Source organism: Falco cherrug, chromosome 8 (assembly GCF_023634085.1).
Source record: "Falco cherrug isolate bFalChe1 chromosome 8, bFalChe1.pri, whole genome shotgun sequence".
NCBI classification, from domain to species: domain Eukaryota; kingdom Metazoa; phylum Chordata; class Aves; order Falconiformes; family Falconidae; genus Falco; species Falco cherrug.
The window spans coordinates 27,353,689-27,372,074 of NC_073704.1; the positions used below are offsets into that span (position 1 = coordinate 27,353,689).

Here is an 18,386-nt window from a genome sequence, read left to right on the forward strand (position 1 = left end):
TTTAACATGTTAAATTTCCAAAGGAAGGAAAAAGGAGCAGCTGAAGGATTGTCTGAGTTGAGGGTGTGTTATGCACTAGTTGAGAAGTGTTAAGAAAAAATTTCTCCAAAGACCAGATGGTTTCATTTGCAGTATGGAATGAGCACTGCAATAAATGGAATTCTGTTTACAGAAATCACAGAAGAAACACATTGAAGTACTGCAAGGCAGCTCTGGTCCAGTTCCTTGCTCTAAGGCAAGATTGAAGAGGCAAAACTTTGTCACACTGACTTTTACATAAACTCTAAATTGACTTTAAGAGAAGAGATACTAATTTTCTCTATGTAACTTCCTTTGAAGATAGCTTATCTTGTAACTTATCTTTCTCTGTCTTTTCAATAATTTTCCTGCAAACGAAACTAGTAACTAGTTACTCCATTTTCACACAGTGAAAAATTGGTCACTGCTCATATGTAATGCTACATCTCACACAAAGGTTGGAAAAGACCTTTTGAGATCATCAAGTCCAGCCATTAACCCAGGACTGCCAAGTCCATCACTAAACCATGTCCCTAAACACCGCATCTATGCGTTTTCTAAATACCTCCAGGGATGGCAATTCCACCACCTCCCTGGGCAGCCTGTTCCAATGCTTGACCACCCTTTTGGTGAAGAATTTTTTCCTAGTATCCAACATAAACCTCCCCTGGTGTAAACTGAGGCCATTTCCTCTTGTCCTGTCCCTTGTTAGTTGGGAGAAGAGACCAACCCCCACCTGCATAAAGCCTCCTTTTCAGGTAGCTGTAGAGAGCAATAAGGTCCCCCAAGTGTCCTCCGGACCAAATGACCCCACTCCCCTCAGCTGCTCCTCATGAGACCTGTTGTTTAGACCCTTCAGCAGTTTTGTTGCTTTTCTCTGGGCACACTCCAGCACCTCTATATCTCTCATGAAGTGATGGACCCAAAACTGAGCACAGGATTTGAGGTGGGACCTCACCAGTGCCCAGTACAGGGGGACCATCGCTCCCCTGGTCCTGCTGGCCACACTGTTTCGGATACAAGCCAGGATGCTGTTGGCCTTCTTGGCCACCTGGGCACACTGCTGGCTCATGTTCAGCCGGCTGTAAACCAGCACCCCCAGGTCCTTTTCCACCAGGCAGCTTTCCAGCCACTCTTCCCCAAGCCTGTAGTGTTGTGCGGGGTTGATGTGACCCCGGTGTGGGACCCAGCACTTCTCCTTGCTGAACCTCATACAGTTGACCTCAGCCCATTGATCCAGCCTGTCCAGATCCTTCTGCAAAGCCTTCCTATCCTCAAGCAGATCAACACTCCCCCCACCAGTCTTGGTGTGATCTCCAAACTGACTGAGGGTACACTCAGTCCCCTCGTCCAAATCATCAATAAAGATATGAAACAGAACTGGCCCCAGTACTGAGCCCTGGGCAGCACCACGTGTGCCCGGCCACCAGCGGGATGTGACTCCATTCCCCACCACCCTGGGCTCGGCCGCCCAGCCAGCTTTAACCCAGCACAGAGCACACCCGCCCAAGCCAGGAGCAGCCAGTTTCTCCAGGAGATGCTGTGGGAGATGGTGTCACAGGCTTTACTAAGGTCCAGGTAGGCAACATCCACAGCCTTTCCTTCATCCACTAGGTGGGTCATCTTGTCATAGAAGGAGATCAGGTTCATCAAGCAGGACGTGCCTTTCATAAACCCGTGCTGGCTGGGCCTGATCATCTGATTGTTGTGTCTGTGCTGCACGATGGTGCTCAGGCTGATCTGGTCCGTAATGTTGCTTAGCATTGAGGTCAGGCTGACAGGACTGTAATTCCCCAGATCCTTCTTCCTGCCCTTCTTGTAGATGGGTGTCACATTGGCTGACCTCCAGCCTGCTGGGACCTCCCCACTTTGCCAGGACTGTTGATAAATAATGGAGAGCAGCTTGGCGAGCTCTTCTGCCAGCTCCCTCAGTACCCTCAGGTGGCCCCATCCAACCCCACAGACTTGTGTGTGCCTAAGTGGAGCAGCAGGTCACTGACCGTTTCCCCCTGGTCTGTGGGGACTTCATTCTGCTCCTCCTCATCCCGGTCTTCCAGCTCAGGGGCTGAGTACCCAGAGAGAAGCTGGTCTTGCTGTTAAAGGCTGAGGCAAAGAAAGCATTAAGTACCTCAGCCTTTTCCTCATTCTTTGTGGCCTTGTTCCCTGCCACATCCAGTAAAGGATGGAGATTGTCCTTGGCCCTCATTTTGTTTCTAGTGTATTTGTAAAAACTTTTTTTGTTACCTTTTACAGTAGTGGCTAGCCTGAGCTTTAGCTGGGCTTTCACCTCTCTAATCTTTGCCCTGCATAACCTCGTGAGATCCTTATAGTCCTCTTGAGCTGCCTGCCCTGTCTTCCAGAGATAAAAGGTTTTCTTGTCTCAAGCCTTAAAGCCTCAGACACCTTTGCAAGCCTTATGGGTTTTTTTTCTGTAGTTTCTTCTTCATTCTTGTAGTGGGTAAAACTCAATAGACTACTCTAGCTGAGGCTTTTCTCATGGCCACTTTATGTATAACATAGGATATAACCATAACTTTGTATGTCCGGTCATGTTAATACATTTCATAATGACACTTTACATTTTTTCATAGTCACTATACTGACTGTTGTTCAATCTGGGGTCTATTTATAGTTCTTATATCCTTTTCTACATGGCTTTTAGCCAACCAATTATTTTACACTTTGTGGTTTTTGCATCTGATTGTTCTTTATGTATTTTTTACTTCCTTACTGAATTTCATCTTGTTGATTTCTGATTCATCTCCAACTTAGATCATTGTGAATTTTTATTTTTATCTTTAAATGGACTTACAGCCACACTTAACTTGACACCTTCTGCAATGTTTCAGTGTATTATGTTCCATCATATGTACACCATCAAATAAAATATTGTCTGGAAGTGGACTGAGGGTAAACTGCTGTAGTTGTACACTTAAATTATCCTCCCCTTTGAGAAATCACTGATAACTGCTTTGAATCTGTCTTGGCATACCCTATGTAGTAAGTTGGTCTATGCAACACTTCGCTAATTACTTTATGAGAATGTCCCAATGAAATGGGGAAATTGGATTAGCTATATGTGACAAACCAGCAAGGGCTGGTTTATTACTGTATTGGCCTCTTAGTGGTTTATAAAACTGCTTAATAATTTGTTTGCATATCTTTCTTGGAATTTAAATTGGTCAGACTAATACATAAACCTGAGTCTACTTGTTCAAAAACATACTTTAATCTTTCTTCAGTCCTCTGGGAATTCCTTCTCCAGTGTAATACCTAATGAATCAGAGATTTCTTCAGCTATTTCTATGAGTTCTGTAGGATGAAACTTCTTCAGTTTTATGCTGACCTAAAAATGTTCATGTTGCCTAAATATTAATATGAATTGTGTTAGTCATCTGGTTATAATTAACATTTTTGAGAATCAATGCCCCTTTTTAAAAAATTATTATTATTATTGTAATGCTGCAGCCATCACTGGATTATGCAGTTTGTGTTTTGTTTTGGGTTTTTTTATATTTTTTGTGGTGTTCCTGTTGATTCCATGTGTAGGTCTTTCTCTGCATTTAGTTCTTACTAGTTTACAGGATGAAGATGCCAGCCTGAGCACCACTGGAATGTAAACATATCTCTCACTGTCCTATTTGTAAGAAATCTGGTATTTACACCTTAATAGATCGGTGAAAGTAGTGGCAGGGCATTGTTCTTTCTCGTCTCACAGCCCTCCAGGTTTCTGACAGGTTGATTACATTTCAGAACAGTTCCAGAATCTGGTCCCAATTTCAGTCACTCTAAATGAGTTTTTGATTCAGTCTAATCCTTATGTACATCTGTAGTGCATGTATGTGGTGTTCTAGGTGGAGAGTTAAACCAGTAAATTTCATGATCATTACATCATATCATACACTGTGGAAGATTTGAACTACATTTCGTGGAATTCATAAAGCACTTGCATACACACTTTGCATTGCAGTATTTTTTTGTAATGTAACATTAGTGTTCTTTGTATATTATTGAAGGTCGTAAAACTTTTCCAAGAGCCAGAAGGACTCAGGGGAACAGCTTCCGATCACCAGTTAGTTTCAGTCCCACTGATCACTCACTGAGCACCAGTAGTGGAAGCAGTGTCTTTACACCGGAATATGAAGATAACCGAATGAGGAGGAGGGGAAGTGACATAGACAATCCTACCTTGTCAGTCATGGACATCAGCCCACCCAGTCGCTGTAAGTTAAGGCATTTTGTGAACTCCACTGTAAAACTCTGTTACCTTTCATGTATATAGTGTCAAAACTAAGTGTGTCATCAAAAGACATGCAATTGAATAATATATTTTTAATCTCTCTAATGGGAAAAAGTCAAGAATGTATGCTTATTAGTTTTTTCATTTTTTACTGTGCCAAGCTTTGTGTAGATTTTTTTCATGTGGAGTTTGCATCTCTGATAACAAAACACTGTAAAAATACTTCTGATATGTTAGGCTCTTGAAGACCCAAGAAGGGTTATGTCGGTTGCAATTACTATTTATTTTTGCAGATGTTAGTCAATTTTTCTAAGAAATTGTAGACCTTAAGTGGTACCATTTGATATCTGTGGTGGCATTTCAGGAGCAAATATATTTTTGTGATGGCTTCAGTAGCTGGTACATTTTAATCATGCCTCTATTTATTTTAATTTTTTTCTAATTTTACTAAGTTTGTTTAACATGCTTTTTCTGTTTTTCAGATTAGCTGTTGCTAATTGTTTTAAGTATGTATCTCTACCACAAATTATCTTGTGAATAAATATAAGTAGTTCATAATCTCTATCTTACAGGAAGTTTTATTGATCTTTGTAACTTATATGGGGAGGTTTAGGAGACACATTCTCTGCTGCTGAGAAACGTAGTCTTTTAAAAATTATTTTCTGTGTATTACAGTTTTCTCGATCAGCTGAATAACAAGCTCATTTGAAAACCAAAACATACTTATATTTTCAGCACCACGAGCTCCAACTAACTGGAGACTTGGTAAGCTGCTGGGTCAAGGTGCATTTGGCAGAGTGTATCTGTGTTACGATGCTGATACCGGAAGAGAACTGGCTGTTAAACAAGTTCAGTTTGATCCTGATAGTCCAGAAACCAGCAAGGTAAGTGATACCAAACAGAGTTTGTTAAGGACTTCTGCTGAAGTGGCATGTTCTAGACTAGACTGATGTTCCTGTCCTTGAACAGGATGTTATTTTAAAACATGTTGTGTTTTCACGTCCTTGTTAGGAATCCTGTTTTGTTAGTACCTCAGCGATTTAGTTTGGTTACCTGATTTTAATGTTGCATCCCATTTTTAGATTTTCAGACGTGTCCTTAATGTGGTGAACATATATAACTTAATTTGGTGCAATCCCAGTCTCTAAAATTAAACAGTCCATTACAAAGTGTGCTCTGAAATAGATAATTATTTATACTTGCAGGGATTAGAACAAGTTCCATTTATAAACAGAAAAACCTGCTCTAATTTAAGTGTTCCTGAAAATAAATTCTCAAGTATATTTTGTTTGGCTATGAAGACGGTTTGAGATTCTTATCTTTTCTTATTTGTGGGGAGATATTTATTTTTTTTAAACTTTGGGCATCAGAGATAGCTACTGCTTTTCACTGTATTTCTCTCAAGAGCAAAGGTTTCATTGTCAGTTTATTCTCTCTCTAAAATTAAGCTTGTCCTTTAAATACTGGACACTTGAGGAGAGAAACTATTTGAAAGTAGTACCAATCTTCTGTTTCTTTTTTCCCAAACCGTACTTGCTGCTTTTTACAGGATGGAAAAAGAATTATTACTTTTCCTGCATTAGGACTGCGTTCTGCACTGTGGGGAACAAGGCCGGGGAAACAATGGGTGTAAGCATGATTGCAGAATTGAGTGGCTACCAGTTATAGTTGCTGCTACTAGTGATGTAGGATCAAGCAAAAAAAGCTAAGAATCGTTGGTGCTGTAGATTTCTAGTGTAGTTGTTGCTACTTCTTTAAAACGTAACAGAACAATTGATTATGCTTTGGAAATGTTAAATATAAAATACTGTAGTCTCTCCTGTAGCAACAGTTTTGTGACCTTACTTGCCACAGCATTTTGTAAAGTGTGCCTTTCTGTCAAAAACTGGTTTCCTTCTAACCTCAGAAATGTGAGTGTGTCAGTAATAGCCTGTGACAAATAAAAAGTAAGTTTTGATGAAAGTCTTCTAGGTGAAATTTGGAGTCCAGTCAAGTTTGAACTTCTGGATTAGTATTTTTCCAGCATCTGTACAATGCATTTCAAAATATCTTACTTGCTGCTTGCAAAATTTTTAGTATTTCAGATAGCTCTAGAGAAAGCACCACTTTGCATTATTGTTGTTCTTTGTTGTGTTTCATTATTACAATATTAAGTGGTCCTCAAAGGCATTTTTAAACTAGTCTGTCATCCTGGAAAAGTTAAGAATTAATGCTAATTATTCTACTAAAATATTTAAAGATTCTTTTTTTAACCTAATTGGAGACTTATGGTATGTTGCATAATGATCACTGATGTTATACGCATATTGATATCTGCTGTGCTCTGAAACAAACATAACTTCCAAATAAGAGAAACAATGAAATAACAGCTAAATCATCCCAAAGTCAATTTATAGACTATCCATAGGTGGGTTTACTTCCTTCAATCTAATGGTGATATTTTCACGTTATAAAATGTATAAACTTTGCATAAGCTCCAAGAGTATTTTGATATTTAGATTGTGTAACCCTTCATTCTGTACATACTGTCCTGCTTTAAAAAAAATGAAAACATTATTATTACTACATCAGGCATAGTAAATCTCGTCTGTTTTTTCCTTTTAGGAAGTAAATGCACTTGAATGTGAGATTCAGTTGCTGAAAAATCTTCTACATGAAAGAATTGTTCAGTATTATGGCTTCTTGAGAGATCCACCAGAAAGAACACTCTCTATATTCATGGAATATATGCCTGGGGTAAGCAAGAGAGCCATTCCACTTCAGCCATCATTTCTACGCAATGTGACGAGCACCCAAGTAGACAATTTTTGCAGACATACACGGAGATTAAAGAAATGTCCCAGTTAAAAACAGTAGCCAAAGATCTTACATGCTTACAGCAGCCTATCTTCTCCATTGCATGTTTTGGTTTTCAGAATTACCATGGTTACAAAAGTTCTTTATGACTGGTTTTGGCATAAGAAGTGCCTGGGAATGTCTTTGAAAGGAAAATATTATCATTAGTAAACTCTTGAATTTTCCTGAATTTTACTGTTTATTTTTGCTGCATTTCAGCTTGTGCTGTTGCATAATCACTATCTCAAGTGCTCAGTTTTTTCAGGAAAACAGAAAGTAGCTAACATGGGTGTTGGAACAAGTGGATACAGAAAATAATCTTGGTGCTTGTTTTTTGTGTGGCACCTAGGTACATGCTGAGCTGTTCTTGTACTGTTTTATTAAGAAATATTATAAAGTCAGAAAATGGTAGATTTTCATTTTTTCTCCAAGTGGGGTCAGCAGAGCTAAATAAAACGTGCTCATATAAAAACATAGGCTCTGCATTTCTGCATAGTTTACAGCATTCTACTTTGCTGCGAGACTCCACAGAAGAAAAGTGGTGGCTGTGGTTGGGGTTTTTTGTTGTTGTTGCTGGTAGTGGGGTTTTTGTTTGGTTTTTAGGTGAGTTCTGGGCTTTGTTTTGAGGGGCTTCTTGAATTTTTCTGAGATTTGGAGGACAGTGTCACAGAAGTCATCTTAGCAGTTTGTAACTGTGTGAAAAAGCCGGGTTATACATAAACACTTAGAAAGCAATAAATTTTTGATACTTATTTTAAGCCAAGACTTGCTTACTTAATTTTTGCATAAAGCACCATTCTCCAGCATGTGGTAGGTTGTTTTTTTTCTTACCAAGCTTTTTTTTTTTCTAAATATAAACTAGCCAGGATAAACATGCATGTGTGTCACCATTTCACCATCAAAAAAGTTGAGTGATGTTTGAGTGAAAGTACAGCTGTTCTCTTTTTCTGTACATCACACTGGAACTGTTCAGCTGCTTGACAGCTTTGAAGTTAATAGCTTAACATTTCAGTATACTTTTCTGTCCAGCCTCTTCTTTGTCAGTTTTTATTTTTCTCAGTGGGTGTAAAACTGTATTGGTGTTTTTAAGTTGATCTAGAGAAGTGTTGCAAGTTTAAACATCTAAATTTCAGACATAAATTTCATTGAAGTTCAAGTGTGGTATTAGCCCACTTGTGATTCTAGAAATGTTAGTGTTTTATACTTGTTTGCCATAGGGTTCCATCAAAGACCAGTTGAAATCATATGGAGCACTCACAGAGAACGTGACTCGTAAATATACACGGCAGATTTTGGAAGGAGTTCACTACTTGCACAGTAATATGATTGTCCATCGAGATATTAAAGGTAATGATACTTCTGTGCACAGTTCAGTGCCCTTTACTACAGATTCTTTTACAGTCTTGTGTGAAGCACTAAAATGTAATTAAGTTTGAAATGCCAAAATACTGACTTAAAAATCAGATTGCATTCCATCATTTATTCGTGTTATTGTTGTAACCTGAGAAGGTGGGAAATAAGCATCTTTGTGATGTTCTTGCAGACTTCTGACAAAGTTTCCATAGACTCTGTCTGCAAAACAGTCATGATAAATTTCTTTCTGATTTTATTTCAGTATTAAAGTGTTGAATATATCAAAGGATGTTGTTACACGTAGATAAAGCATGCAGAGGAAAGCATTATTACTTGAGTTTATTTTTACTGACTTTTGTTTCATCAGTTGTATAGAAATGACTTAGCACTTCAGTGGTATGAGAAATGACTGGCAGAGGTGACTTGCCTGATCGTATGACTCTGACTAATTCTGTTTTACTGCCAGGAAATCTGAGGAAACAAACATATTTACTTTTTGCAGATAGATACAGGTGACTTGCAAGTGCTGCATAAGCAAGTTATGAATATGTAGGAAGATGGTGATGTGCAAAATAGGTGTGTTGAACACAATGTTGTTCCAAAAAGTTTTACAATTTTCCTGTTGCTTTATATCAATAGTGTTTTGCTCCAAAAAAAGTTGTGCTATCACAGTCAATTCTTGAACAAATTTGTAACACAGTTTGAGATTTTGCTTTAATCTAATATGAAGACGCTTTCAGTTGTGCAGAAACTTCTTTCCCATTGCTTTTTATTTCCCTTGTATGGTAGTATGGCACATTCCTTATTTTGTCAGGAAGGCTTTGCAAAAATGACTGGCACTTCCCAGGAAACGCCTAGGATCGTATGCAAACCAATGCATACAATTCATTATTTTCTGAACCTTGAAATAGAGTGATAGGAATGAGCAGAGAAAGTAAATTCTCTGGCTTGAAATACTAGGCTGATCTTGCGTTCTGTCACTGAATCTAAACTTCTGTTACTGTTTTCTACACCAAAATGTTAATGGGCCTTCCATGAATGTAACACTGTGTTCCCTTCCTTCCAGGAGCAAATATTCTGCGAGATTCAGCAGGCAATGTGAAGCTCGGTGACTTCGGTGCCAGCAAACGACTGCAGACTATCTGTCTCTCTGGTACAGGAATGAAGTCGGTCGCAGGAACTCCTTACTGGATGAGTCCAGAAGTTATTAGTGGAGAAGGGTATGGCAGAAAAGCAGACATCTGGTATGTTAAAAAAAACCTTCTCTACTGAAAGGTGTCATTTCAGAACAGGCTCTTTTTCAACAGAGTATAGGTGTTAGTTATCTGAAGTTGGAGTGTTTCATTCTGGGGTTTAAGCTGAAGGTGGCAAGTGTGAGCACTGACAGCCATACTGGGAGAGTATAACACTGAAATTTGGGAATTTTTCCTTTGACATTTCCTCAGCCCATCAATTTAGGGATCATTAGAGAATCCTTTGAATTGACCTTGCATGAAGTTAAGATTACCTGACTGTAAATCCTGGAGACATAGTGAGTAAAAGCAACATGTGAAGCTTTGAAGCATCAATGAAGTTGGTGTTTTGTAATGAAACTTGTATCACTGAAATACCTTTGATACAAGGCAGAAAATGAAATGCTGACCCTTTAAAAGATAAGCACTTAAGAAGGAATTCACCAAATGTAAATGGGAGGTATCAAAAAATAATTTGGTTTAAGTTGTTATTAAATATGTAAGAATTAAGAGGGAGAGGTAATTTTTAAAAAGCGAATGTTTGTGATACATTGTGTAATATGGCATAGTCTAATATAGCTGCAGCCCAATGAAGAGATGATGTTAGTGATTATACTTCTCGCACTGCAGGTGATCTGTGAACACACAGAGTAATGGGTAGGCAACAATAGATATGCAGGAGTAATATTTTGTGTGTTTAAAAAAGATTCACGCTACATCCAACCAATGGCAGTACTTTTAATGTCAGGGAAATTAATTTAGCCTACTTCAGATCACTCTGTAATAGTTCTTCTAGACTTGAATAACAGCCTTATAGATGTCAGGCAGCTGACTTGTTCAGATTTGAAGTATTTGTACCAAGGTTAATGTATGGCTTTTTTATGGAGAAAATCCTGGTTAAAAGTAAGAAAAAAGACTTCTGCCAGTCAATAAATCCCTATTGTTTAAAGAAATTTATCTCTCTCTAGTCATAAAACTTCTTGCAAGCATCTTGAAAAACCATAAAACTTCCTGAAAATTGGGAAGTTTTTCCAGCCTATCTATTTTGCAGTATCATTTGCTTGTTGCTGGAAGAGACTGATCTTGCAGGACTTACAGAAAAAAATTTTCTGGCCATATGCATGCCATTCTGCTTTTGTAAATTCTTTAAACATAACCTTTGTATACAAACATTGTTTAGGATCTTAAAATTTTGTTTGACAATCTAAATATATTTTTAGTATCCTTGATTAAAAGAGGAAGATACCACTGAAGTATGGGTTTAAACTTTTCCTCTGCCATGTTGTGTTTGCACATTATGATAACTTCTGCATTTCCAATGAGCCAGCAATATACACAGTATGCCCAAGGCCTTCCTGGCCTCTTCCTTTTCTGTGAGGCCTTAATGAGCAAGAAAGCTTTCAAGTTCATTCAAATCCTGCAGGTGTCTGAACAGCTGGAGTACAAGGGTTATGTAGTGCTCATGGCCTCTGCCAGTCCGCTGGGCACTGACTAGCGGCAGTGGCATAATGCAGTTAGTATTGCCTAGATAATTATCTAATTATGTCTTCACTGAGGTAGTTTCTTTTGGCCTAGTGAAGTAATGAAGTGAAGATGTAGGTAGTGATTTGTGTAACTGAGAAAGTGTATAGATGCACGCGCAGGTGTTTTAAAACACCTGTTTTCCACTGAAGTTGCTGTGTAGCATGCAGTGGACTCTACTTATTTGTGGTATTTCAGTTGCTCTCTATTTCTTGTTTTCCTAGAAGGGCATGACTCTCTTGTAACCTGCTGTTTCACTTCTGCCTCTGTTTCAGGAGTGTAGGTTGTACAGTGGTAGAAATGCTCACGGAGAAGCCCCCGTGGGCAGAGTTCGAAGCAATGGCTGCCATCTTTAAAATTGCCACTCAGCCAACCAACCCCCAGCTACCACCTCACGTCTCCGACCATGCTCGGGATTTCTTGAAACGGATTTTTATCGAGGCCAAGCTGCGACCGTTTGCAGATGAACTGCTAAGACACACGTTTGCACACTATCACTAACAGCCTGCCTCAACTCAGCTTGCATCTACTGCATTTATTTTCTATTTGACTGCACTTTTATTTTTATTTTTTACAGAAAAAGGAGAAAAAAGACAAGAGAGATGATATTCTCTTGAATCTTTGTTTCACTTAGATTGTAAACAATCTAAATTTTGTATCTAAAATGAGAATCTTCTCTCCCCCACTCCCACCAGGACTAGAACATTTTGTTTCTATGATGTACTGATGTGGTTCATGTAGATAAAGCACTTTAGTACATATTTGTTCCTTATTTAAAGAGGAAAAAAAAAAAAAGACAAATGCTTGGACAGTCAGGAACTGTGTGACTTTTTCTGACACCACTGACTGACTCAGGGTGCAGGGAAAAATAGACATGCAGCTAAAGGACAAGAAGGTTACTTCTCTGTGATTCTTCTTGATATTGTAGGTACTTGCAGCAGAGAGTTCTAAGTTCTTACTAAATTTCAGCATTTTAATCAGTTTCTGGATTTTGCAGCTTAAGCTGGAGCACACAGTTCTGAGAGTTAATGATAAAGCTGGAAGAACTTGGAACTCTTTGTACTGCAGCATGTCTAACCGGTACTTCTATGTGACCAAAAGAAAATAACAAAAAAGAACTCAACACTGTTGTAATAGCTAGAGGGTTTGGTGTAGAACGTTGTATTATCTTAATAGGAAAATAATTACAGGTAAACAGATTATGGACCCAACTCCTAGGAGCTACTATACTGCAAGGGGAAAATTTCTGTAATAGACAAGGGTCAGCTGTTGGATGTAAATAGTTAGGAGAATGCCTACTGCTGTATCTGCCAAAGAGAACCTCTGTTGCATAAGCTTGGAGGGAGATGGGTATCTTAGATAAGAAATAATAGTAATGTTGGGAATCAGTTCTCCTCCACAATCCCATGAATGGCTGGAGGGGAAGGGGAGTGACTAATCCTTGTGCAGTATACGAGTTACTTGATTCAGAATGAGCTCTAAGAAATTTTCAAAGCTGTTGAGAGGTGCTAGGGTGGAATGTATGTCAACATCAAGTGCCTGAATAATATAAAATTCTTCCCGTTATGCACTAAAATTGTTTTGCTAACACAGTTCAGTCATCTAGGATGTGTTGAACATTCCTGAAATAAAGTTAAACATCTTTTAACACCAGGGATAAGTCACTGAGAAAGATAAGACTCCAGTTATATTTTTAATAAGGTAGTGATGATGAATCCACATGAGCAAGGAGGCACAGAACAAAAGACTGTGAAAAACAGGCCAAACACAAAAAGCCAGCAATTAAATAAAATGGGTGTGATTACTCCAGCCTGATAATCCAGATGATTGGTGTTTGTCAGTTTCCAACTGTTATAAAACTTATGTTAATGACTTTTTCCATTTCTGAAAGAATATAATAAAAGAACAAAAATAAAGCTTTGAAATACTGCTTCTCAACTGAGAAGTCCAGGTACTGGTCAGGTGTAGTGAATAACTGACTTTTCACTACAGAAAAGTCAAACTCATATTTTTGTAGAAGAACACAACATAAATAATTTAAAAGGGCATTTGGAAATAAACTATTGGACTACAGAACTGAAATAATGTATACTGTTTTGGATAATTCATTGCTTGCTTTTGTTGTTTTGTGGAGGCAGAGCAGGCTGGTAGTGTGAAACTTGTCCACCCTGACAAGGCTCCACCTGTTTGGCATCTTTAGAGGACCATCAGCATTGTGAAGTGCATGGAGAAAGAACAATAAGCTTACCCATTCCCATGGTAGTTCACTCATGACATTTCCAAATTTATTCTGCTAACTTCCACATTTTGTACCAGAGCCTAAGCAGGAGTATGGATCTATCCTAATCACTTTACCTGTAGTGGAGTAATAATGATTTTTTTTGAGGCCATCTTTCCTGAGACTGAGTGATGGCTGCTTCGGTACATGTGACTTTTACCCAGTTTATAATTTTCTCAGTCAGGGTACACAACTGTGCAAGTTTTTCGGAGCATGGGAAGAACTAGTCAGACCAGGGAAAGTTTAGAAGGCTGAAAGTCAGCTTGTACTGATGTTCTGGGGGTTTTTTTGCTTCATTACTAGATAAAAGCTATGAAAGCAGCCTTTAAGAAGTGGTGTGTACTCGGCTGTGAAGGACTTTTGCTTCATAAGCAAAATTTTGTGACAGCAGGGATGCAGAGATTAATGTAAAGCCTAACAGTTTACGTAGGTATTTTAAAGATCACGTAATTGAAATGATTGATTTCAAACAGATTAAGAAGGTACCAAAACTAAGGTGACAATGTGTATAAAATCAGTAGCTGACAGTGATATCTGAACAGGTAAGGAAATTTTATATTACCAAAAAAGGACATTAAAGAGAAGACATAACCAAGTTTATCTTGTAGCATTCATAACATTTAAATATACTATTCTAAAAAGAAACTGCACTCTCTGAAGCTTGAAGGTTTTTCTGAATCTAGTTTTCTTATAATGTGTCCTTTTTGTGAGACAATGATGGCTCATGTATGTTGCAATATCACTTCCTCGTTGTGATTTTTAATTACTGAATAATCAAGTTTGCTGCTTTTGTGCCTTTTATAAAAAAAGGCATTCAGTCATGACAACAGTGTGTGTTTTGGAGCCAGGAAAAAAAAAAAAGAATTTGCAGGATGCATTTTCCTTAATTTCTTTGACATAAAAGAAAGCTGCCAATATAAGGACAGTGATTCTTAAATGAAGCTGATGTTTTCCAGTTCCAGTGATTCTAGTAAAATTTTATGAATTTAACCAAAAGACTAGGCTTGAGCTGGCTTTTTTTTTTTTATCCTATGCAGAATTTGTCTACTGACTTAAGCAGCTTAGAGTGAATTAGATGGTTATTAACTTAAATGTTTTCAGCTAGAAATTAATTATGAAGCCTAGATCTGACTTATACCAAAAGGTCAGCTGGTATTTATCCCCTGTTGGGATAATGCAGTAAAACAAGCTGCGTTACATAACGGAGTGTCTCTGTATACAATGTCTGTAAATCACATTGAGTACTAGCACAGCAATGAACAAATTAATTCTTCTAGAATTTGAGAGGGCACGTGGAATTGCATGCTTAAAAGTCCATTGGAGGAGGGTTGCAGAGGAAATACGCTTGCTCACAACTTCTTGTACGCTACTGACAAAGATACTAGCATTTTTAGAATCATGAATCAGTCTTAATTATTGAATCCAATTACTAAAAAATGCCATTGGAAACAATACTGTTACAGAGTTGTTTTGCTTCTCTGCAAATGCCCCAATGAAGCTATGCTCTCAAAAAAAAGATAGCGGTTCACAGTGAGTATGCCTATTCTCAAAAGACTTACCCACTAATGAATTTTACTTATGTCTGTTGCATGTATTAAGTTACAAAAGTTAAGCTGCTTCTGTAGTACAGCCTTAATAGTGTAACAGTCCTGTTAGAGCACAACTGCAAGTTTCAGTTGTGTTACAGCAAGTTGATAATTCTTAATTTTGGTGATAGAAATATCCATGCAAGAGCTTAAAAAGGTATAGATCTAATAACTGTGAAGTTAAATCTACATAGACTTTTTTCTTGACAGTTTAAATATAGTCATAAAACTTTAACTTGATTTGCAATTCAATTTGTAGCTAAATAGTCCCTTCAGTAGAACAAAATGAGAAGTTACTTGCTTTTTTTTAGCTAGTGCCTTTTTATCTATATGCCTTAATTTTGCTCGTATTTGAACACCATATTTCAGTATATGTCATACAATTCCCTGTGACCATAGCAGACTTAGAGTATGGGTTTTTTCAAAGTGCCCAAGGTAGAATTCACCAAACTGCATTGAAAAGTGTACTTTATTTATGATCTGTGGCAGACATTTAAATTCAGAATTTTAAAAAGTTATTTTTGGAGCGCTTCCTGAGGGCTTCCTGTGCTAATACACATTTTTTTTACTTGCTTTTTGGAGATTGTACACTGCACATACCAGAAAAGACTTAAACTGGCCTTGTGCCCATGAAATTTTTTCCTGTGCCTTTTGGATAATCCCAGTCCTGCTGTTGTTTTGACTGAAAGCCTTGTAGCACCTGTAGGTACAGCGCGGTACAGCAAGCCATTCTTTTGGACAACATAGAGCGATGTCTAACTGCAGCTTCAGAGACTTGAGCAAATCGGCCAGATCTACAATTATTTATAACAATTTCTTTTTTTAATCTTGAAAGTCTTTGTCACGCATATAGAAAAGCATAAATGTGTGCTTGAATATAAGTCCCTATGGTGTTTCTGGAAAAGCAAAAGTATACCGCCAGTATCATTTCTTCTTGCTGGTAACTTGCTGTCTTGTGTTCATGACAAGTCTGCAGTGTAAAATCACGTACAATTACCAAAGCTTTTCTATTCCCATATACATATAGCCAAAAGTGATGTTTCATGGATTAATACTGTTACTTATAGATACGAATATATCCATCAGTAAGCTATTGCTAGCTGAGTAAAGCAGGTGCTAGTAAGAAGTGATAGACACTGCCCATATCTAAGAGATTTGGGCGTTTATAGTTGCTGTTTTGATGTGCATAATTCATGCCAGCATTAAAATGAAGAGTTTGCTTTTTAAAACTCTTTAACTTATTGTTGTCATTCTAAAATTAATGCGTAAGCTTGGTGACTAAACCTGGTGACTTTTACAGCCAGGTTTGAACTTTGGGATTTGTAAGGAATGCCATGAAAATAAGTATGTTTGTGACCTGAACTGCTCTGTGCACCGTAGTGAGAACATTTCAAAGCTGCTGGGAAGCAGTCGACGTGACAGCCAAATGTCACCCACCGTTACCTGGGTTCAGGAGGAGTCCCAAATGCACGCCAAAGGCAGAACTGATACCAGCCCAGGGTTTGTGAATCAGAATCCTTGATCAGAAACAAAAGAGCTCCTTTTTCTTTTTATTTCCCCCACCTTGGCCTGCACGGTTGATTTTTCTTTCTCGTTGGCATAACTTAAATACAGCATAAGTGGTGGCTGCTGGTCGCTCCTGAATGAGGTGCGAGTTCACCTACAGCTTTACGCCGGGGCCCTGTCTGTTGCACCCAGGATGCTGCAGCTCCCCGCGTGCTGGAGCAGCCCTTGGGTGTTCCCTAGCAGTATATACACTTCCATATTCAAGGCGCGGATGAGGTGGAGGAAATGAAATTTTCCACATTTCAAAGCAGCGACGCTAGTAATTCACACTTCGGCTAGGTTCTAGTTTTCAGAAACTTATTTCAAAGGGAGAGGAACTGGATTAAAACGCATTAAGATTGGATCTCATGCTTCAGCCCTTACGCTGAGTCTGCCAATGACGATTGGAGGTCAGGGTCTTCTGTCAAGAGATAAGGAAAAGGATACTCTTAACTCCAGAGTGGATATTTGTGGGAAATGTTTCAGTGGTTTTTCATGTCTTTTACCCCCAAACTGGACGATCCTTTTCCCCAGAGGTTATATAGCGTGGATTTAAGAACAAGGATTGCATTTTGTCTTCTTAACAGGCATTAGATTGTCAGTTCCCTAGTGCTTGTTTCTCATTCATACCAATGCAAAAGGTGGTGTCGCCCCAAAATTGGAACGGTTTATTAGAGCATAGTGTCTGTCATCTCAGACCTCGCAGGAGTCATATAATGGAATATCATTGTAAATACATGGAGGAGACTTAGATGAATTGCGTAGGCTTTTAGTTTTCATGAAGCTATGAATAAAAATTTGTAAATTTACTCTTGATCTAATGTACATTTTTATGTAGCCATTAAATTCTCTATTTAATCTATCAGTTTCTCACTGTAAATGTTTTTACTCTCAGTTGAATGCTGGGCACAGTTTGTAATGTATGTACACAAAGGTGTTTTTTTCTATCAACGTTGACTTTTTTGCACATTTTTGGAAATATTTAATTTGTACACTGATTTAATACTCTGACCAATTGTTGATGGGTGTATGAGAATCACGTGTGTGTGCAATGTACTACTGTCTGGATGTATGGGTTTTCTATTACTTTTGAAATGTTGCTACCAGTAACTGCACTGCTGTTGCTGCTTTACATGGAATATCTTGTGTATAAAAAAGGATAAAAACAATTAAAAAATTAGCCTACGGTTATCTTGGTTGAGGAACTCAGGAGTTGAGCATTGCTTACTAGTTCCGTTTGTCTAACAACCTTCCAAACTTAAAAACAAAGAAAGAAACAAAACCCCTTGTAATTCTGTGTATGCATTGAATATATGTGTGTGTGTGTATATATCCCAGTAATCTTATTCCACAATTTCATTTCTACATTTTTATGAACTTGTTTTTTAAGGGTACTATGTTTAGTTAGAATAATTAAATATATGAAAGCTTTGAGAGATGATTTACTAGATAAATATATTTTCAGCTGGCTGATGTTCAAAATATTTTTTTAATTTTTGTTTTTAACCATTCGAAATGTATTTGTATTTCCAAAATCAGACACGAATTGTACTTAGAAATATATTAAAACACTCTGTAGGGACAACAGTGTGATTTCTCTTTGAAGAGTTTTGTGCTTTAGAACAATGCGGAATGTCAGTCTTGTTCCTGAATTTCCAATTGGCTTTTTTATTTATTGGCCTTGTTTTTAATTACTGGGTTTTTTAAAGAACAATTTCTCCCCCCTCGGTCCCCTTCTCTTTCCTGCCTCTGCCCGCCCAAGCGTTCCCCGGCAGCGG

The 18,386-nt window shown here is 38.1% G+C and overlaps 1 protein-coding gene across 5 annotated transcripts in view; it reads left to right on the forward strand.

Moving 5' to 3' along the window:
* The window catches only part of MAP3K2 (mitogen-activated protein kinase kinase kinase 2), a 61,838-nt gene extending 44,368 nt beyond the window's left edge, over nucleotides 1-17,470 (forward strand). For all 5 annotated transcript variants that reach the window (XM_055717497.1, XM_055717496.1, XM_055717499.1 and 2 more), the window contains exons 12-17: nucleotides 4,035-4,241; nucleotides 4,994-5,142; nucleotides 6,863-6,994; nucleotides 8,311-8,440; nucleotides 9,513-9,690; nucleotides 11,475-17,470. In XM_055717497.1, the coding sequence (XP_055573472.1) occupies nucleotides 4,035-4,241; nucleotides 4,994-5,142; nucleotides 6,863-6,994; nucleotides 8,311-8,440; nucleotides 9,513-9,690; nucleotides 11,475-11,700 (1,022 nt within the window). In that variant the 3' untranslated portion in view covers nucleotides 11,701-17,470. The remainder of the gene's footprint in view (nucleotides 1-4,034; nucleotides 4,242-4,993; nucleotides 5,143-6,862; nucleotides 6,995-8,310; nucleotides 8,441-9,512; nucleotides 9,691-11,474) is intronic.
* Nucleotides 17,471-18,386: the final 916 nt, after the last annotated feature.